Genomic DNA, 18,979 nt, shown 5'->3' with positions numbered 1-18,979 from the left:
CCAAACTGAATCAACTTATTCATTACTTCATATTTCTCCCCCTCTTAGAAGATCACCTTCACAACACAGTTCTACGAGGTTCTAGACAAGATCACTTCATAAGGTGAAACCCAAACCTGTCCCCTCATTCTCAGTGACCAAAAGTTCCAAAAGCAACATACCATCATTCTACGCAAGATGGATACCATGGCATACCATCTTCTTCCTCTGAATTAGTGAAAGTCTGAGCATGTGCCCTCCTTTACACACACATGCCCCTCTGCTCCCAGCAGCCTCACCAGATCTGCCCACTCACTAGCTGTTACACTCGCAAACTCTTCTTGCGCCTGGACAGTCACGCCCGCACACACCCTGTCTCTCACTGGCCTCTCAGGCTCTATCCACACCACTGAAGGCATTCTATGAAGACAAACCAATCAACTGATCGCAGAGGAAATCACAAACCATCTAACTTGGTTCAGTTTGAGTGAGCTTGTCTTCCAGGTATTTATATCCCTATCTTCCTTGTAGGATCCACTAAAGTTGTTGTTGTGGTCTTCAGTCCAGAGACTGGTTTGATGCAGCTCTCCATGCTACTCTATCCTGTGCAAGCTTCTTCATCTCCTAGTACCTACTGCAACCTACATCCTTCTGAATCTGTTTAGTGTATTCATCTCTTGGTCTGCCTCTATGATTTTTACCCTCCACGGTGCCCTCCAATACTAAACTAGTGATCCCTTGATGCCTCAGAATATGTCCTACCAATCAATCCCTTCTTTTAGTCAAGTTGTGCCACAAACTTCTCTTTTCCCCAATCCTATTCAATACTTCCTCATTAGTTATGTGATCTACCCATCTAATCTTCAGAATTCTTCTGTAGCACCACATTTCGAAAGCTTCTATTCTCTTCTTGTCCAAACTATTTACCGTCCATGTTTCACTTCCATACATGGCTACACTCCAAACAAATACTTTCAGAAATGACTTCCTGACACTTAAATCTATACTAGATGTTAACAAATTTCTCTTCTTCAGAAACGCTTTCCTTGCCATTGCCAGTCTACATTTTATATCCTCTCTACTTCGACCATCATCAGTTATTTTGCTCCCCAAATAGCAAAACTCCTTTACTACTTTAAGTGTCTCATTTCCTAATCTAATACCCTCAACATCACCCGACTTAATTCGACTACATTCCATTATCCTCGTTTTGCTTTTGTTGATGTTCATCTTATATCCTCGTTTCAAGACACCATCCATTCCGTTCAACTGCTCTTCCAAGTCCTTTGCTGTCTCTGACAAAATTACAATGTCATCGGCGAACCTCAAAGTTTTTATTTCTTCTCCATGGATTTTAAGACCTACTCCGAATTTTTCTTTTGTTTCCTTTACTGCTTGCTCAATATACAGATTGAATAACATCAGGGATAGGCTACAACCCTGTCTCACTCCCTTCCCAACCACTGCTTCCCTTTCATGCCCTTCGACTCTTATAACTGCCATCTGGTTTCTGTACAAATTGTAAATGGCCTTTGGCTCCCTGTATTTTACCCCTGCCACCTTCAGAATTTGAAAGAGAGTATTCCAGTCAACATTGTCAAAAGCTTTCTCTAAGTCTACAAATGCTAGAAATGTAGGTTTGCCTTTCCTTAATCTAGCTTCTAAGATAAGTCATAGGGTCAGTATCGCCTCACATGTCCCAACATTTCTAGAGAATCCAAACTGATCTTCCCCAAGGTCAGCTTCTACCAGTTTTTCCATTCGTCTGTAAAGAATTCGTGTTAGTATTTTGCAGCCGTGGTTTATTAAACTGATAGTTCAGTAATTTTCACATCTATCAACCCCCTTTTCTTTGGGATTGGAATTAATATATTTTTCTTGAAATCTGAGGATATTTCACCTGTCTCGTACAATTTTCTCACCAGATGGTAGAGTTTTGTCAGGGCTGGCTCTCCCAAGGCTATCAGTAGTTCTAATGGAATGTTGTCTACTCCTGGGTCCTTGTTTCGACTTAGGTCTTTCAGTGCTCTGTCAAACTCTTCACACAGTATCATATCTCCCATTTCACCTTCATATGCATCCTCTTCCATTTCCATAATATTGTCCTCAAGAAAATCGCACTTGTATAGACCCTCTATATACTCCTTCCACCTTTCTGCTTTCCCTTCTTTGCTTAGAACTGGGTTTCCATCTGAGCTCTTGATATTCATGCAAGTGGTTCTCTTTTCTCCAAAGGTCTGTTTAATTTTCCTGTAGCAGTATCTATCTTACCCCTAGTGATATAAGCCTCTACATCCTTACATTTGTCCTCTAGCCATCCCTGACTAGCCATTTTGCACTTCCTGTCGATCCCATTTTTGAGACATTTACTGCATTTTTGTATTTTCTTCTTTCATCAATTAAATTCAGTATCTCTTCTGTTAGCCATCGTCTTTTTACCTACTTGATCCTCTGCTGCCTTCACTATGGTTCTGTCAGTTTATTCAGGTCCCATCTCCTTAAATTCCCACCTTTTTGCTGTTTCTTTAGTTTTAATCTACAGTTCATAACCAATAGATTGTGGTCAGAGTCCACATCTGCCCCTGGAAATGTCTTACAATTTAAAACCTGGTTCCTAAATCTCTGTCTTACCATTATATAATCTATCTGAACCTGTCAGTATTTCCAAGCTTCTTCCATGTATACAACCTTCTTTCATGACTCTTGAAACAAGTGTTAGCTATGATTAAGTTATGCTCTGTGCAAAATTCTACCATGTCGCTTCCTCTTTCATTCCTTACCCCCATTCCATATTCATACTAAAGTAGTTTGTCATAATCTTTAATTTCTCCAAGGTTTGTTAGATAGTGTAACATTGAGGACTGAGAGACAGAGAATACTTGGTGTCAGAAATTGCATTAATCCTCAACAGTTACAGCCAATGCTTGACTTCGACTACTTTACTGCAATTGTCACACAAAGTTTCATTGACATCAAATTTTCATCCTCTAATTTGGCACATTCCAGTTTCATGTCCTTGTACATCAGCTCTGTTGTAACCAGATATTTAGTTAGTGAATTGTATGAGTCTTGGAGTTCTTTAGCTGAAGATGCAGAGGGATCTGTTAATATAGGAGTATGAATCAGTGATTTGCTGATAACACCAAGAATGGAATCGCCAGTATCTCTGTTGTGGAGTATTTGCCCTGTTAATTAGGCAAAAGGTTGAACTGACCAACAAATCAGCACCAAACAGTGGTTTGTTAATATCTGCCACCATGACTGTCAATACAGATTGTGTGCCAAGACCTAAGTTGACAGTGCAGATGGTGGTACCACACATCTTAATAAGTGAACCATCTATCACGCAGAGCTGTAGAAGGGATCCCAAAGTTGGAGGTTTGGCAACTGTTTTCAGGATTGTGCTTATTTAAAAGCCTGAGTTGATGAGATGTTTCTATCAAGAACATACTAACTCCTTCTATGCTTCAACCCACGAGGCAAACTGGTTTGGTTTAAGCACATAATATTTATGTGTACTTTCTTATTCATGTGACTTGTGATGCCTACAGGAGTCACAATCAGTGTATGGGTTCAAACTTAGGGTGATACATTTGTCAGTGACTGCCCTGAAACACAAATGAAATCAACACCAGCTCATACTTCATTGGCTGTTGCTGGAACTCTTGGTCAAAGTCAGGAGTGCGCAGTTGAATTGTGCACAGCTGATCATGAGGCATCCAGGGAGTTGACTCGCATGGAACTCTGTCGAACATGTTGTGTTTCTCCAGACGTGTTTGGCTCTTACTGGTCTCCAGTCACTGTGTCATGGTGTAATATGGCAGCTGCTGCTGTCGACCACTAGTAGCTCCTGGGTAATAATGGCATCCCTCTTAAAGGGCAAAAATTCAGTCGATGATCTGTTATTAATTATTGTGTGTGTTGCTCTACTTAGTAATCAAAGTAACTTGCATCTGAGGGGGTAACTTGCTTATCCAATCATCCATTACCCAATCACCCACAATGCATTGTCAGGCATAAGATTAATGTCCACTAATTCTATTAGTTCATGCCAGAACTAGGAAACTGTCCTGCCACTCAATTTTTCTGTATAAATCACTTGACAAATTTGATGTCCTGGTTATTTGCACAACCTCTAGACTAATGCCACCTGTGCTATTTCTAACTTGCAAGTGGTTGGGGGTGACAGAATGAGATCACTGATGGTAGACACATAGTCCGCAATATTATGCAGCACAGCAGTATCTTTCACCTCATCTTAGATGATGCTGTTGGTAGATATTTAAGTTCCTGCAACAAAGTTTGTATCTGTTCAGGTTGAAATCATAGTATTTTAGGTAATGCACATTCTGACTCATGAACATCACTGAAATTGTGGCACCAAGTAATGTAATCTGGGGTGTCATCATATTGAAACCCATTGATTGAGCACATTGCAGTAGATAAACTATAATTCTTCACATGTGACCTGGACAGTTGTGTGTCATAAGGGGGAAGGAATGGGTTTGAAAAGACTGGCATGGAAGCATGATGGTAAGGGAATGAGAGGCGATCAGGATGGTGCACTTTCACACAAAAATCATATTCAGGAGCAGGAACACGTGTTTTTAGTGGTCTATTTATCTCCTTTCATAATGAAGTCAATAAGGTCTGAGGTAGTCATTGCAGGTCATCATACTCACAATTTTATACACAAGGAGGGAGAGACACACTCTTTTTCTGTGTGTGTTCATGTGTTGTGATGATGGAACATTAACCTGATAAACAACAATAGCCTAAAAACATAGGTTATGTACAAACCTCAGTCATTACTTACCATGTCTGATCTACAAGGTAGCAAAGGCAATGCTGAATCTTCTCATCCATGTGAGTGTTGCATGACTGCCAACTTGATCTGTGTGGAATTAACCTCAGGCAGATGTTACTACTTGAATTCAAAACAGTACATCTCCCAAGTAGCTGCACTCTCTATTACATCTTTTCAAAACTTATTGTCATTGGGTGTGCAGCAACTCAGTTAACAGAGCAAAAGGCCACAGACCAAACAAAAGCATTTTGTCTTGGTACAAATTCAGTGGGAATATATTAAGTACATCAAATTCAGTTCTTCTGGATACAAAAGTGATTTCCAGTATTGAGCAGCATGTGCAATAATGTTTATGCAGAACAAAAATCCATAATAACTCATCCAGTGATGCATTAAAAGTAATTAATAGGCACATCATCAAATTTGTTTGTGGTGCTCTTGACAGAAGCTGTTTTACATAGAAGAGTTTGCAGACAACAGAAATTCTCCTCATTTCATTTAAAATAGATAGTTATCACCTTTACACTCTTGTGAGGCATAATGACTTCTTGCCACTATCCTAAGTTCCAAATTTATTTCCTAACCATAATTTTTTATCAACCTTTTGGTAGCTCAGAAGTGTTCAGAGTAACAAAACATGTGATGACCAATGTAAGGCATGAATAATGAAGAGTTTTCTACCATGGTTCATTGAAAGGTGAACACTGTTTTATGGCATTTATGTAGAATTTCTGATGCATCATGAGATCAATGTTCAGTTGTCCTAGACAGTTGTTGTTGCAGTCTTCAGTGTGAAGATTGGTTTGGTGCAGCTATCCATGCTATTCTATCCTATGTGAGCCTCTTGGTCTATGAATAATTACTACAACCTACCTCTTTTGAATCTGCTCACTGTATTCATCTATTGATCAGCTCTAGAATTTTTTATCCCCCCCCCCCCCCCTCCCCACACACACACATACTACTCTCCAATATTGAATTGGTGATACCATGATGTCTCATAATGTGTCCTTTGAACTGATCCTTTCTTTTGGTCAAAATGTGCCACAGATTTCTTGTCTCCCCAATTCTGTTCAGTACCTCCTCATTAGTTACATGATCTACCGGTCTAATCTCCAACATTCTTCTATAGCACCACATCTGTTCACATTTTGCCTGAACTGTTTATTGTCCCTGTTTCACTACAATCCAGCAAATACCTGCAGCAAAGACATTGTAACACTCAAATCTAGTACTCTCTTCTTCAGAAATGATTTTCTTGCCGTTGCCAGTCTATGTTTTATGTCTTCTCTACTTTGGCTATTATCAGTTATTTTGCTGCCCAAATAGCAAAACTCATCTACAATGTTCAGTGCCTCGTTTCATAATCTATTTCCATTAGCATCACCTGATTTAATCTGAGTGCATTCCATTATCCTTGTTTTGCTTTTGTTGATGTTATCTTATACCCTCCTTTCAAGACACTGTCCATTCCATTCTTTCCTATGCTGTCTCTGACAGTATTACAATGTAATCGGTAGACTGCAAAGTGTGCACAGATAACTTAGTCTTGGTACTGACTTCCTTCTTGCAGGAGAGAATAGATCATAGCTGAGTGGTCACTGCATTAGCTTTGCTACACCTCGCTTCCAGTTCTTTCACTATGTTGCCATCCTGTGAGAATATGCATCCTAAGTACTTGAAACCATCCACGTGTTCTAACTTTGTTACTCCTATTTGGCACTCAATCCATTTATATCTCTTTCCCACTGACATTACTTTCGTTTTGGAGATGCTAATCTTCATACCATAGTCCTTACATTTCTGATCTAGCTCTGAAATATTACTTTGCAAACTTTCAATCGAATCTGCCATCACAACTAAGTCATCCGCATATGCAAGACCGCTTATTTTGTGTTCACATATCTTAATCTCACCCAGCCAGTCTATTGTTTTCAACATATGATTCATAAATAATATGAACAACAGTGGAGACAGGTTGCAGCCTTGTCTTACCCCTGAAACTACTCTGAACCATGAACTCAATTTACCGTGAACTCTAACTACTGCCTGACTATCTGTGTAAAGACCTTTCATTGCTTGCAAAAGTTTGCCTCCTATTCCATAATCTCGTAGAATAGACAATAACTTCCTCCTAGGAACCCATTCATATGCCTTTTCTAGATCTATAAAGCATAGATACAATTCCCTATTCCACTTTTTGTTGTGTTGTGGTCCCTATTCCACTGGTAACACTTCTCCATTTTTTGCCGTAAGCTAAAGATCTGATCCTGACAACCTCTAAGAGGCCTAAACCCACACTGATTTTCATCCAATTGGTCCTCAACTAATACTCGCACTTTCCTTTCAACAATACCTGAGAAGATTTTACCCACAACGCTGATTAAAGAGATACCTCTGTAGTTGTTACAATCTTTTCTGTTTCCATGTTTAAAGATCGGTGTGATTACTGCTTTCGTCCAGTCTGATGGAACCTGTCCTGGCTCCACGCCATTTCAGTTATCCTGTGTAGCCATTTAAGACCTGACATTCCACTGTATTGGATGAGTTCCGACTTAATTTCGTCCACCCCAGCTGCTTTATTACACTGCAGTCTATTGACCATTTTCTCCACTTCTTCAAATGTGATCCTATTTGCATAGGAAGATGCATAGGAAGGTTCATAAAACATTGTATATACAGGCAGTAAACAGCAGTAGAAAAAAAATCTTCTCCCTCTGGCATATTCTGAATGTCTCACACTGACCATCATATCTGCTATAAACCTAATAACTTCCTGTTAATGGAAATTTCCCAGTCACCATAGACTTCTTTGCACATTGGACTGTTGATATTTCTGACCATGGATTCCAGTTGCTAAAGAGGACTAACAAAATTGCATGAATACCAAGAGGTTTCGTTCAGATAATCACTGTTAGCTTCATAAATGTAGTAGTTGGGTAGGCATATATACTATTTGCTCACAAGATCCTGAACCAGGGTTCTCTGCTTCCAAATCAGTATAAGTTTGAAGAAGTCACTCAACTTGGGCCAAAAGGACACAGTTTATGGCATGTGGAAGTTTGAGTCTGGCCGTGGAGAGTGCTCGGGTAGCCTAATGGTAAGGTGACCACTTGTGATAAGCAGGAAATCTGGTTTCAAGTCCTGAGCCAGCACAAATTTTCGTTGTTGTCATTCCATTATACAGCTAATGGTTGCCCAAGCAACTGCAAATACATTTCTGTCATAGTTCTGAACAACATGGGCATAGCAATATTCTACAAGCAATTTGTGTCCATCCCCTCTCAACATCAGCAGTCTCAAAATAAAGTACCAGAGTGTAAAGTAAGAAATGATTGTCATGACATGTAGTGCTGTTTCATAAAGTAAAATATTTCCTGATGAGTGACAAAGCAGTTCCTTTGATAGTTCTTACTTTTGTAGGGGCACCATACAAACCAGTGAGCACATGTGTAAGAAAGTGTGAGGAAAGTGTGGCTGGTTCAACCTGTACTGTAACTCTCTCCACAGCTGTCTGCATGCTGTTAGTGAGAGTTACTTGCTTGTTCCACTCCCATCATTCTGCAGAGAAGAGTATCAGGGTGTTGCAAACAAATAGTATATCATTCTTTTGAACCAAATCAACTTGATTACAGAACTAAATTTGTTGTTATTGTCATTCAGTTCTTCCTATGAGTAACATATTTGTGATATTTCAGAAATGAAATCAAGGCTCTGAGAGGATCTTCTTACTTAAGAGGTGTTTACATGGCTTTCATGGTGTTTACAGAAAGAACATCATTGTACATTACTGTGATTGCATACGTTCTGCTGGGGAACACCATTACAGCAGATAGGGTATGTGTCTTCTACATGTCTGAAAATAGGCAGTTCGTTATAGCAATTGTAGTAAGAAAAAATGGAAAATAATTTAAATGGAAATTGTTGCAGGTATTTTCGTTGGCACAATTTTTCAACTTACTGCAGTTGTGCATGGCCATATGTTATCCACAGGCAGTTCAGAGTTTAGCTGAAACCAGAGTATCCATTTCAAGAATTGAGGTATTGTTGCTTTTGCATTTAAGACTAGCACATAAAATTACATTACCAGTGAAATACAACAATAAAACGATAATTTTTAATACATAATGTGTATGTTGCAGTTAATGAATTTAAATCTGGGTGAAGAGTCACTTGAAAATGAATGTAGTCATGCGTTCATAGAAAAATCTATTATTTTTGTAACTATGTTGACAAATTTAATCCTTTCAAGATGGAGCCCAAGTATCACTTAGGCACTGCCCCATAGCCATTGCCAAAATGAGACACAGGCTCCATCTCAAAAACATTAATGTCACAGTAAGAATGAAAACACAAAGTACAGAATGTTCAAACAACTAAATATTCATCAAAATTCCATTACAACTATACTTGCAAATTTTAGTTACTTTTTATCTTTAGCTTCTGAGAGAGTACTTGGTGATGACAAAATTATGTATCTTTAGTGTTTAGCATAAACTATTGTTAGCCCATCATTGTTTTGGGAGTGAGAAACACAGTGTTTTTTTCTGTGTTAGTGCAGTTTATAGTGTTAGTTTTTGTTGTTTTTGTTTTGATCCAAAAGAACTTTTTTTTTGTATATAACTTTTCAAATGAGTGACAGAGTGATTCATGATATTTTAATATCGTCTGGTTAATTTTATTTTTCTGTTCCTTAGCTTTTCTTGTTACAAGAAGAACACATACCAAAAATGCCAGTACCAAGTAATCTCAATGGAAGTGAGAAGGAGAAAGAAAAAGAAAGTAAAATAGGTGTTGTTATGAATAAAGTATGTGCTAAATGGAGCCCTGCTTCTATAACAGAGACTTTAACAGATGTCACTCTGCATATAAAGCCAGGAACGTTATGTGCAATTGTGGGCCCAGTTGGATCAGGAAAGGTATAAAGTCAACTTTCAACATATCTGTTTGTTAGAAATTAAATGGCAGCTCTCAGATGTTTTTGTTCCTTTTCAATCCCATTCAAAATTTTTGTGATTGGCAACTTTAGTTTGGAAGCAGCATTTCAAGACAGAGTACAGTATGTTACCATTGTCATGCTCCCATTGTTGTTTGTATCTTCATAAAACAAGCAACACAGCAAACCCATATACTCAAAAAAGTAGTGTCTCAATGATAATTTGTCCCTTAATGGATGAAAGTGTACAGTTTTCTGTGTTTTTAACTTATATGATCTCAGCCATGACTCACACAAAATTGATGTGACATTTTTTCCCTTGTTGAATTTAATTTTATGTGTCATTTACTGAATTTACTGTGTCTAATAACTTGTGTGGATATTTCACTCACTGAGATGTGTGTGTTCCCTCTAGGATGCATGAGATCATGGCCCCAGGTGCATTAGAAACTGCCAGACTTTAATGCTTCCTTTCCCCACATCAGAATTACTGATAAAATTTTAATATTGCATCCTGTTTACAATATACACGGAATGATATTTACGAAGGCTATAGAAGAGGCATTGTATATGTTTTTTAACTGTCTCTTAATTGAAAATATATTCATATATTTGTTACTCATTCATCTCATAATTTTCAGAGCTCACTGATTCATGCAATTCTCCAAGAGTTGCCTCTGAGCTCAGGTTCACTGGCACTTGACAGAACCGTCTCGTATGCTTCTCAAGAACCATGGCTTTTTGTTGGTTCTGTACGGCAGAATATTTTGTTCGGACAGCCTTATGAACACAAAAAATATCAACAAGTTGTCAATGCCTGTGCACTGAAAAGAGACTTTGAACTCTTTCCATTTGGGGACAAGACAATTGTAGGTGAACGAGGAGTTTCTCTCAGTGGTGGACAAAGAGCAAGAATAAACTTAGCAAGGTAACAGTAATTTAATATGCAAAACATCTTATTATTAATATAAATATTTCTTTTTACAAGTCTTATAAATAAATGTATATTGGGTTTTATTACTATTACAGTTAAGTTAAATTATATTTAAGGAATTGGAACTTTCATCTTACTTTAAAATGTAGTACCAATTTCCTTTTTATCAAATACATATACAAATGTACATATAAGCACCATGGATTTGGAAAATGTTAGTCAAGGAATATTTAACTCAACTTTTTGTATGAGACATCATGAAGTCATGGAGTAGGGCAGTCATGGAGATACAGTATTTCTTGACTTCTGAAAAGCATTTAACTTGGTATCACACCATCACTTATAAGTGGAAGTAGAATCATATCAGTATCAAACGAAATTTGTGACTGGGCTGAGAAATTATTTCCAAGAGGAAAAGGGGTCGAGGGATGGGGTCTTTCAAGATGTAGAGGAGGCTCTGCCAGTGATTGTAATGGGTGCAGTCAATTGCAAATTATGGCTCATGTTGGTACAAATGTTGGCTGTCACCTACGTATAGAGGCCATCCTCAGTTTCTGTGGGCGCTCGGCTTCCACATAGGGTGGAAGCTGACTGGTGTTTTGCAGCATTTGTCTCTGAATCAATCACAGTCCTGTGGCTTGGAGATTCATACAGTTTTGTAATGAACTTGGATGTGAAGTTTGAACCTTACCCCAGATTTAAACATAACCAAAGCCTTGTTGACAAACGAAAAGTGAGTGAAGACAAACTAAGCATAAGGAGAGCCATGCTTGGAGTGTTCTACAAACCTGGAAGTAAAACTCTATCTACTAGTTTGGGGGAAAAAACCCTAAGAAGTTTTGGTCTTACAATAACTCAGTAAATAGAGCAAAGGCATAGATCTAGTAACTCAGTGAGCATAGTGGCACAAAAATGGAGGAGACAAGGCCAAAATATCAAATTCATTATTCCAAAATTGTTTAACTGAGAAAATTGTATTACTGCTCCTCATTTTAATCATCACACTGACACCAGAATAAATGAAGTTAGGTTACTGTGGAAAGAACAACAATGACAATGAATGTGGAGAGAACACCAGTGACATTTGCTCATTAGATGTAAAGCAATGGGAACTCCTGAGGTAACTAGTCTGTCATAAGCTGCTGGCAGAACAAAGCTTTGCAAATGGACCAGAAAAATGTGCATGTCATTAACAATTTTGAGGATGCACACAGCTATAGGCTTGTATTGTTGACATCATCTTTCATAGAATCTTGTAGATTTTGTGCTCACATGTTATTATCATTCTTGATACCGATAATCTCCTACGTAGGAATCAAAAAGGATCCACAGACAAAAATATTGTGAAACTTCACTCGTTCTGCCCATCCATGAGACCTAGAAGACAGTAGATACCAGTGCCAGGAGGAATTTGGCACAGTTCCAGACAGTAGCCCAATGAGCAAATTTGAGCTTTTGTACTGTCAGTTCATCTCTTTGATTTAATTGAAGAGTTCCTACCAAACAAAACACAGAATGTCACTCTTAACTGACATAAATCTTCACATGTAAAAGCATTTCAGGTATATTCCAAGGAAGTGTTATAGGACCATCACTATTCACAATATGCATGCACTGTCTACTGGTTAATGTGAGAAGTTCCTCAAGGTTGTTCAGTGGTGATGTCTCTGTATAAAGAGAAGTGGCAGTGTAAGAAAATTGTATAAAAATGCAGGAAGGCACACAGAGGATTGAAACTTGGTGCAGAGAGTAGCAGTTGACTCTAAAAGTAAACAAATGTATTTCATTCTGCAAAAATAGACAGAAAAAACCATTACTGTTTGATTAAACTACCAGACAATCACTGGTAAAAGTCACATCCAATAAATATCTGGACTATGAGCAAAGAGTAATTTAACGAAAACAACTACATAGAACTAATGATAGGAAAGGCAGATGCTAGATCAGGAAGTGGAGTCCACCTTCAGAGGGTTATTAAATTGTAGTTTCACCAGTACTAGGGTATTCCTCTGTAGTCTAAGAACCTTACCAGCTAGGACTGAGGAAGGAAAGAGAAGATTTACAGCAGAACAGCATCTTTCATCATGAATTTGGCAAAAGAGTCCTGATCAGTCGCCTATTTGGATCTCTGGGAGGGGACTGCCAATGGGAGAGAGGATTTACTAACTAATGAAACAGTAACACTCTACAAATCAGAACATAGAATCTCAGGAGTCTGAATGTTGTAGGGAAGCTAGAAAAGCTGAAAAGGAAAATGTAAAGATTCAGTCTAGATATATTGTGTGTCAGTGAAATAAAATGGAAAGAAGATAAGTATTTCTGGCCAGGTGGAAATGGGGTTATATCAATGGTGCAACTAGAGTAGGATTCATCATAGGAAGGTGGAAGAGAGTGAGTTATTGTGAGCAGTTTGTTGGTAGTGTTATAGTCATCACAATCGATAACAAATGAATTTCCAGTCATGACGGTTCAGGTGTAAATTCTGATGTTACAAGCAGTAGGTGGAGGATAGAAAAAAGTATATGAGGATACTGAACATATAATTCAGTGTGTAAAAGGAAATGAAAATCTAATAATCATGGGTGACTGGAATGCTGTAGAGGTGAAGAAATAGAAGACAGAGTTGTGGGAGGAAATGCCATTGGTAGCAGGACTGAGAGAGAAGAAAGGCCAATTTTTGCTAGTAATAGAAGACACACCATTAAAAAATTGCAAGAGGAGGTGGTGTACTCAGAAAAGGCCTGGTGACATGATAAGATTCAGTTTGTGTTACATCGTGGTCAGACAGAGCTTCTGAAATCAGAGGTTGGATTGTAAGTGTTACCCAGGAGCAGATATGGGTTTATAAACAATTTAGAAATGATGTAGAGTAGAATGAAGTTTAAGAGAATCATCAGAAGAATCAATGTGAAAATAAGTTGCATGCCGAAGTACTAGGAATGAAAAGATATGTTGATAGTTTCCTATGGCAGTAGATACTGCACTAATGAATACCACAATAGGCAGTTCAGTTGAAAACAAATGGACGTGACTAAAAAGGGCAGAAGTTCTCAAAGGCTGTAGATGCTGCAAACATGAATATCATGATAAACAGTTCAATTGGAGAGAATTGGGCATCTGTAAAAAGGACAAGAGTTGGACAGAGGAGGTACAAAGAAGGTAAGAATGAAGGCACTGTGAGTAACAGAAGAAATACTGTAATAAATTGACAAAAAAAGGATGTACAAAAATGTACAGGCAAAGACAGGAACACAGCAATACAGGTCACTTAGGAATTAAATTGGAAGTGCAAAAATGTTGAAGCAAAATGGTTACAGAAAAGATTCAAGGAAATCAATTGGAAAATGGTCATCAGGACTGATTCAGCATACAGAAAAGGCAGAACAGCCTTTGGTGAGGTTAAAAGTAGAGGCATGAACATTAACTCTCCATTATTCAAGCGATAATTACTGACATGATCACTCACGTGGCTGGCAGGTGTCATCCACTACATAAACAATGTATTTGAACGATTTGAATGGTATATATGAATGATTTTGGGAGTGTTTTATTTAAATCGAAACATAATACACAAATACAGTAACAAATATTTTTGGCAACTGTTCATTAATACCACCAGTACTTTTCTGATAGAAGCCATCTACTCTCTTTGAACACCTCTATGAAGGATACTTCCAACCTCAAGTGAAACCTGAATTGGTTTTCACTTGTGCATATGTACCATGAATGGAGCCCATTGCTGTTTGAGTTATTCCACAACTTCAAAAAACTCACTCTACAATTTCTCAGAGATCCTAGATTACATACCAGTGAAAGCCATGATTTCTGTAACAGCTGTTTCTTTAGCATTCCTTTTTCTAGAAAAGCTGCCATAACTTCATTGATATAAATATTAGTACATATTGAAATAATGGGTATTCTATTTTCATCCAAAAATGATTTCATGATATGTATTTCTGTCTTTGTTATATGAGGTTCATTTTTGAGCCCAGGTAAATGCATAATAATACTAGTAATATTATAAGATCTTGTTCTAACATTGGTAAAATATTTACTTTTTCTCCATTTAGCTATTGCATTTTTTCTTAAAAAGAAGTGCTTTCTCTTTCTGTCATGTTTGTTCTCTGAGTCAGCTACACCACTGTTAGGATTTTCATCACTCAACTGATGGAATTATTCCAGCCATACAACAGGATCTCTGCTGAACTCTGCCCTAGGGTTTTTTTTTTTTTTTTTTTTTTGACATTTATTCCACAAAGTAAAAGTATAGAAACTGTTTACTTTTTGTAGGTAATTATTCTATGTAAAAAGCAAATTAACTGTGATTAGTTTCAATATACCCAAAATCATGCATATGAAAGTCAGATTGAACATAGGGAAGTAGCAGAATAATATACACTCACCTTTAAACTCCCTGGCAGATTAAAACTGTGTGCCAGACTGAGATTCAAACTCAGGACCTTTGCCTTTCACGGGCAAGTGCTCTACCATCTGAGCTACCCAAGCATGACTCATGATCTGAGTCGTGCTTGGGTAGCTCAGATGGTAGTGCACTTGCCCATAAAAGGCAAAGGTCCCGAGTTTGAGTCTTGGTCCGGCACACAGTTTTCATCTGCCAGGAAGTTTTATATCAGTGCACACTCTGCTGCAGAGTGAAAATCTCATTCTGGATACACTCACCTTGTTTCAGATTGTAGCAATTGTGCTTGTTCGGATGGCTAGTGTCTGCCAAGCTCTAAAAATGTTTCATAAGCAATGCACCACTGTGTAACTGGAAAACAGTTATGGCTGATATTAATGGATGGGGAATTAATGGAAAGGTTTTGAAAATGGCATGAACTCAGTTCAGCCCATTCAGACAAAACGGAGTGGGAAAATCATGTGGATAATAAGTGTCATCCGTGCAAGCAATGGAGGGTCAATCGTACAAAAGGAGTTCCACTGCTAAACTCACAAGAGAGGGCAGATAGATGGAACAAGTAGTTTGAAGGCCTCTACAAGGTGGATGAACTGTCTAATGATGTGATAGAAGAGTAAATGTGGATCAGTATGGAAGACAAAAGGTACACATTATTAGCCAGAATTTAACAGAGCTTTGGAGGTTTGCACCAAATAAAGCAGATGGCATAGACAACATTCCTTCAGTATTTCTAAAAGAATTGGGGGAGTCCAGAATCTATTAGATTCATGACAATACCATCAGACTTTCAGAAAAACGTCATCGACATGATCCCTAAGATAGCAAGGGTGGATAAGTGTGAGGACTATCGCACAATCAGTTTAACATCTCAAGTATCCATGTTGCTGATAATAACGTACAAAAGAATGGAAAAGAAAACTGAGAATCTTTTTGTTGATTATATTTGGCTTTAGGAAAGGAAAATGTACAAGACAGTCAGTTCTGACATTGAGCCTGATAATGGAAGCAAGCATTAAGGAAAATCAAGACACATTCACAGGATATGTTGACCTAGAAAAAGTGATTGACAATGTAGAATGGTGTAAGATATTCAAAATTTGGAGGAAAATAGGTGTAAGCAGTAGAGAAAGATTGGTAATGTACAATATGTACGAGAACGAAGAGAACGTAACAAGATTGGAAGACCATAAATGAAGTGCTCAGATTAGAAAGGCTATAAGACAGGGACTGGTCTTTAGCCTCTGCTGTTTAGTACATACATTGATGAAGTGATGACAAAAAAAGGAAGGTTCAGGACTACAATAAAAATTTGGGGTGAAAGAATATTGACGATAAGATTCACTGATGATATTGCTGTCCTCAGTAAAAGTGAGGAACAATCACAGGACCATTTGAAAGGAATGAAGAATTTAATGAGCGCACACCATGGATTGAGAATAAACTGAAGAAATATGAAAGTAAATAGAAGTAGCAGAAATGAGTTTAGCGAGAAATTTAATATAAAGATTTGAGACTACAAAGAATGTGAAGTGAAGGAATTTCGCTATCTTGGAAGCAAAATAACACATGACAAATGAAGCAAGGAGGACATAAAAAGCAGATTATCACAGGCAAGAGAGAGCTATTCCTTACCAAAAGATATCTCTTAGTACCAAACATCAGCTTTAGTTTAAGGAAAAACTTTTTGACTATGTATGTTTGGCACATAACATTGCATGGACATGATTCATGGTCACTGGAAAAATGGAAAAGAAGAGAATCAAAGCATTTGAGGTGTGGTGCTGCAGAAGGATGTTCAAAATTTGATAAGATAAAAAATGAGGAGGTCCTCTGCAGAACCAATGAGGAAAGGAACATGTGGAAAGCACTGACTAGAAGAAGGGACAGGATAATAGGACCTCTGTTAAGATATCAGGGAATAACTTCCATGGTACTAGATGGAGATGAAGAGGGTAAACTAGGTGAAGACAGAAATTTTAATATATCCAACAAATAAAGTGGATGCAAGTGCTACACTGACATAAAGGTGTTGGTGCAAGAGAGGAATGTGTGACAGGCAGCCTGATGAGTTGAAAAAAAAGGGACATTAATATGCAAGTACATATGGAAGACCTGATCAGGCATTCTTCCCACACACCATTAGCAACTGGAACAGGGAAGAGGGGAAGTGACAGTGGAGCACAAAGTACCCTCTACCATACACCATAAGGTAGCTTATGGAGAATAAGAGTAGGTGTTCTTTATTATTTTGTGCCAGTTCTTCTCACACAGCTTTCAGCGGACTGTACCAGCAGGTTTTTGAGACACGGTTAAGCCATAGTGATTTTTCTAGTGGGGAAATGCAAAAATACTGAGGATCAGATACAAAGGAACATGAGAGCCTTCAAGTTGGCAAAAGAATACTCATGAAAGAATTGGTGCAACACACGAAACTTCATTTTACTTTTATGTAATACTTCGACAGCCTCATTTCTTCTTCATGAAAAGCTTATAAATGGGTTAATGTAATGCAAATGAAATCAGAAATTTGATCAAAAATGATACATCTTTATTGAAATAAGATATGCGAAGAAATTCCATAAACTGTTTTCTTTGTTTCTGTCATGCAATCTTATTAACTAGCTCATCACAATCAATAATTTCAGACACATTTCATATTTATAACAAAGTGTAAAGTTAGAGTTTATCATGCCACTCTTGAGCTAGGACTCCAAGCGTGTGCCTGGTGCAACCACCATTAAATTTGTATCTATTTTTATGTCACTTTGTAATCAGCAGAGTACTGCTAAGAAACTTCCTTTGTTTTTAGTTAATCCTGGTGGATGAAGTTGTTTTTGCTGTACCTTAATTAAAATAACTTTGCGATTGATGTTTCAAAAATTCAAGTGATAAAATCCAGCTGCCAGTGAATCATAGTTATTTCTCGAGCGCCACATGCTCACTGTGTCACCTGTTTTGCAGGAACTTACAGAGAATTATCAAATGTGGCTGGCTTCAAGCTGGGAACAATATCCCTGCCCATGCAGTCTGTCAATTACTAAGTTATTTTAATCAACTTATAATGTTTATGTGTTGTACGTAGATGTATAGATTCATATTAACCATTGCTACACTCCACCTCTTGCATTTAACTTCTATTATTCAAAATTTCGATGTTAGTGTTGTTTCTGTTACTTATAATACATTTGTTCCAGTTACAATGCTAAATATGTGCTTTTTCATGTTTGTGTGCAGTCTGTAGCTATTCTATTCAGTCAACTACACCTACATTATTTGATTTGTGAAAAAAGTGGTTCTGGAACTGTGACCTAAGTGTGTTGTTAAAAAGTAAGGTTCTATGTCAGAGATAGTGATAAAGGGAAGTATTCTTACAAATAAAGCACAGGATGCCTGAATAACTGTTTATTTTACCAGAAATAAAAAAAATTGTTATAAATTCTTTTGAAATAGTTTTAAGTATTGTATTAGAACACACTGCTGTAAACCGATATCTTAATACTTACAGAGCTGTGTACAGAGATGCTGACATATATTTACTGGATGATCCACTGTCAGCAGTTGACACACATGTTGGGAAGCAACTGTTTCAGGATTGTGTCAATGGTTACTTGGCTACAAAGACACGTATTCTGGCCACTCACCAGCTGCAGTATCTAAAGGACGCTGAGCAGATAGTCATACTCAGAAATGTAAGATGTTTCACCTCTAATGATTGTTAATCAATGCAACTGTTTATTGATCTTTACCTTACACCATACAGTCTGTTCATACAGGATATTGATAGAACATTAATGTTAGAATATTTATTTGTTTGCATGCACACACACTCTGCGGACAGAACTTATATAATTACAAATAGACTAATACTGTATAATCGTTGTAAAACCAAATATTATAGAACAG

General features: G+C 37.6%; 1 protein-coding gene across 1 annotated transcript in view; it reads left to right on the top strand.

The window, feature by feature from the left end:
- The window catches only part of LOC126163185 (ATP-binding cassette sub-family C member 4-like), a 173,701-nt gene that overhangs the window by 94,602 nt on the left and 60,120 nt on the right, over positions 1-18,979 (top strand). The window contains exons 7-11 of the mRNA XM_049920136.1: positions 8,485-8,623; positions 8,717-8,827; positions 9,484-9,705; positions 10,364-10,650; positions 18,582-18,765. Of these exons, the coding sequence (XP_049776093.1) occupies positions 8,485-8,623; positions 8,717-8,827; positions 9,484-9,705; positions 10,364-10,650; positions 18,582-18,765 (943 nt within the window). The remainder of the gene's footprint in view (positions 1-8,484; positions 8,624-8,716; positions 8,828-9,483; positions 9,706-10,363; positions 10,651-18,581; positions 18,766-18,979) is intronic.

This window comes from Schistocerca cancellata, chromosome 2, assembly GCF_023864275.1.
Source record: "Schistocerca cancellata isolate TAMUIC-IGC-003103 chromosome 2, iqSchCanc2.1, whole genome shotgun sequence".
Classification (NCBI taxonomy): Eukaryota; Metazoa; Arthropoda; class Insecta; order Orthoptera; family Acrididae; genus Schistocerca; species Schistocerca cancellata.
This window is presented reverse-complemented; position numbering and strand designations above follow the sequence as displayed.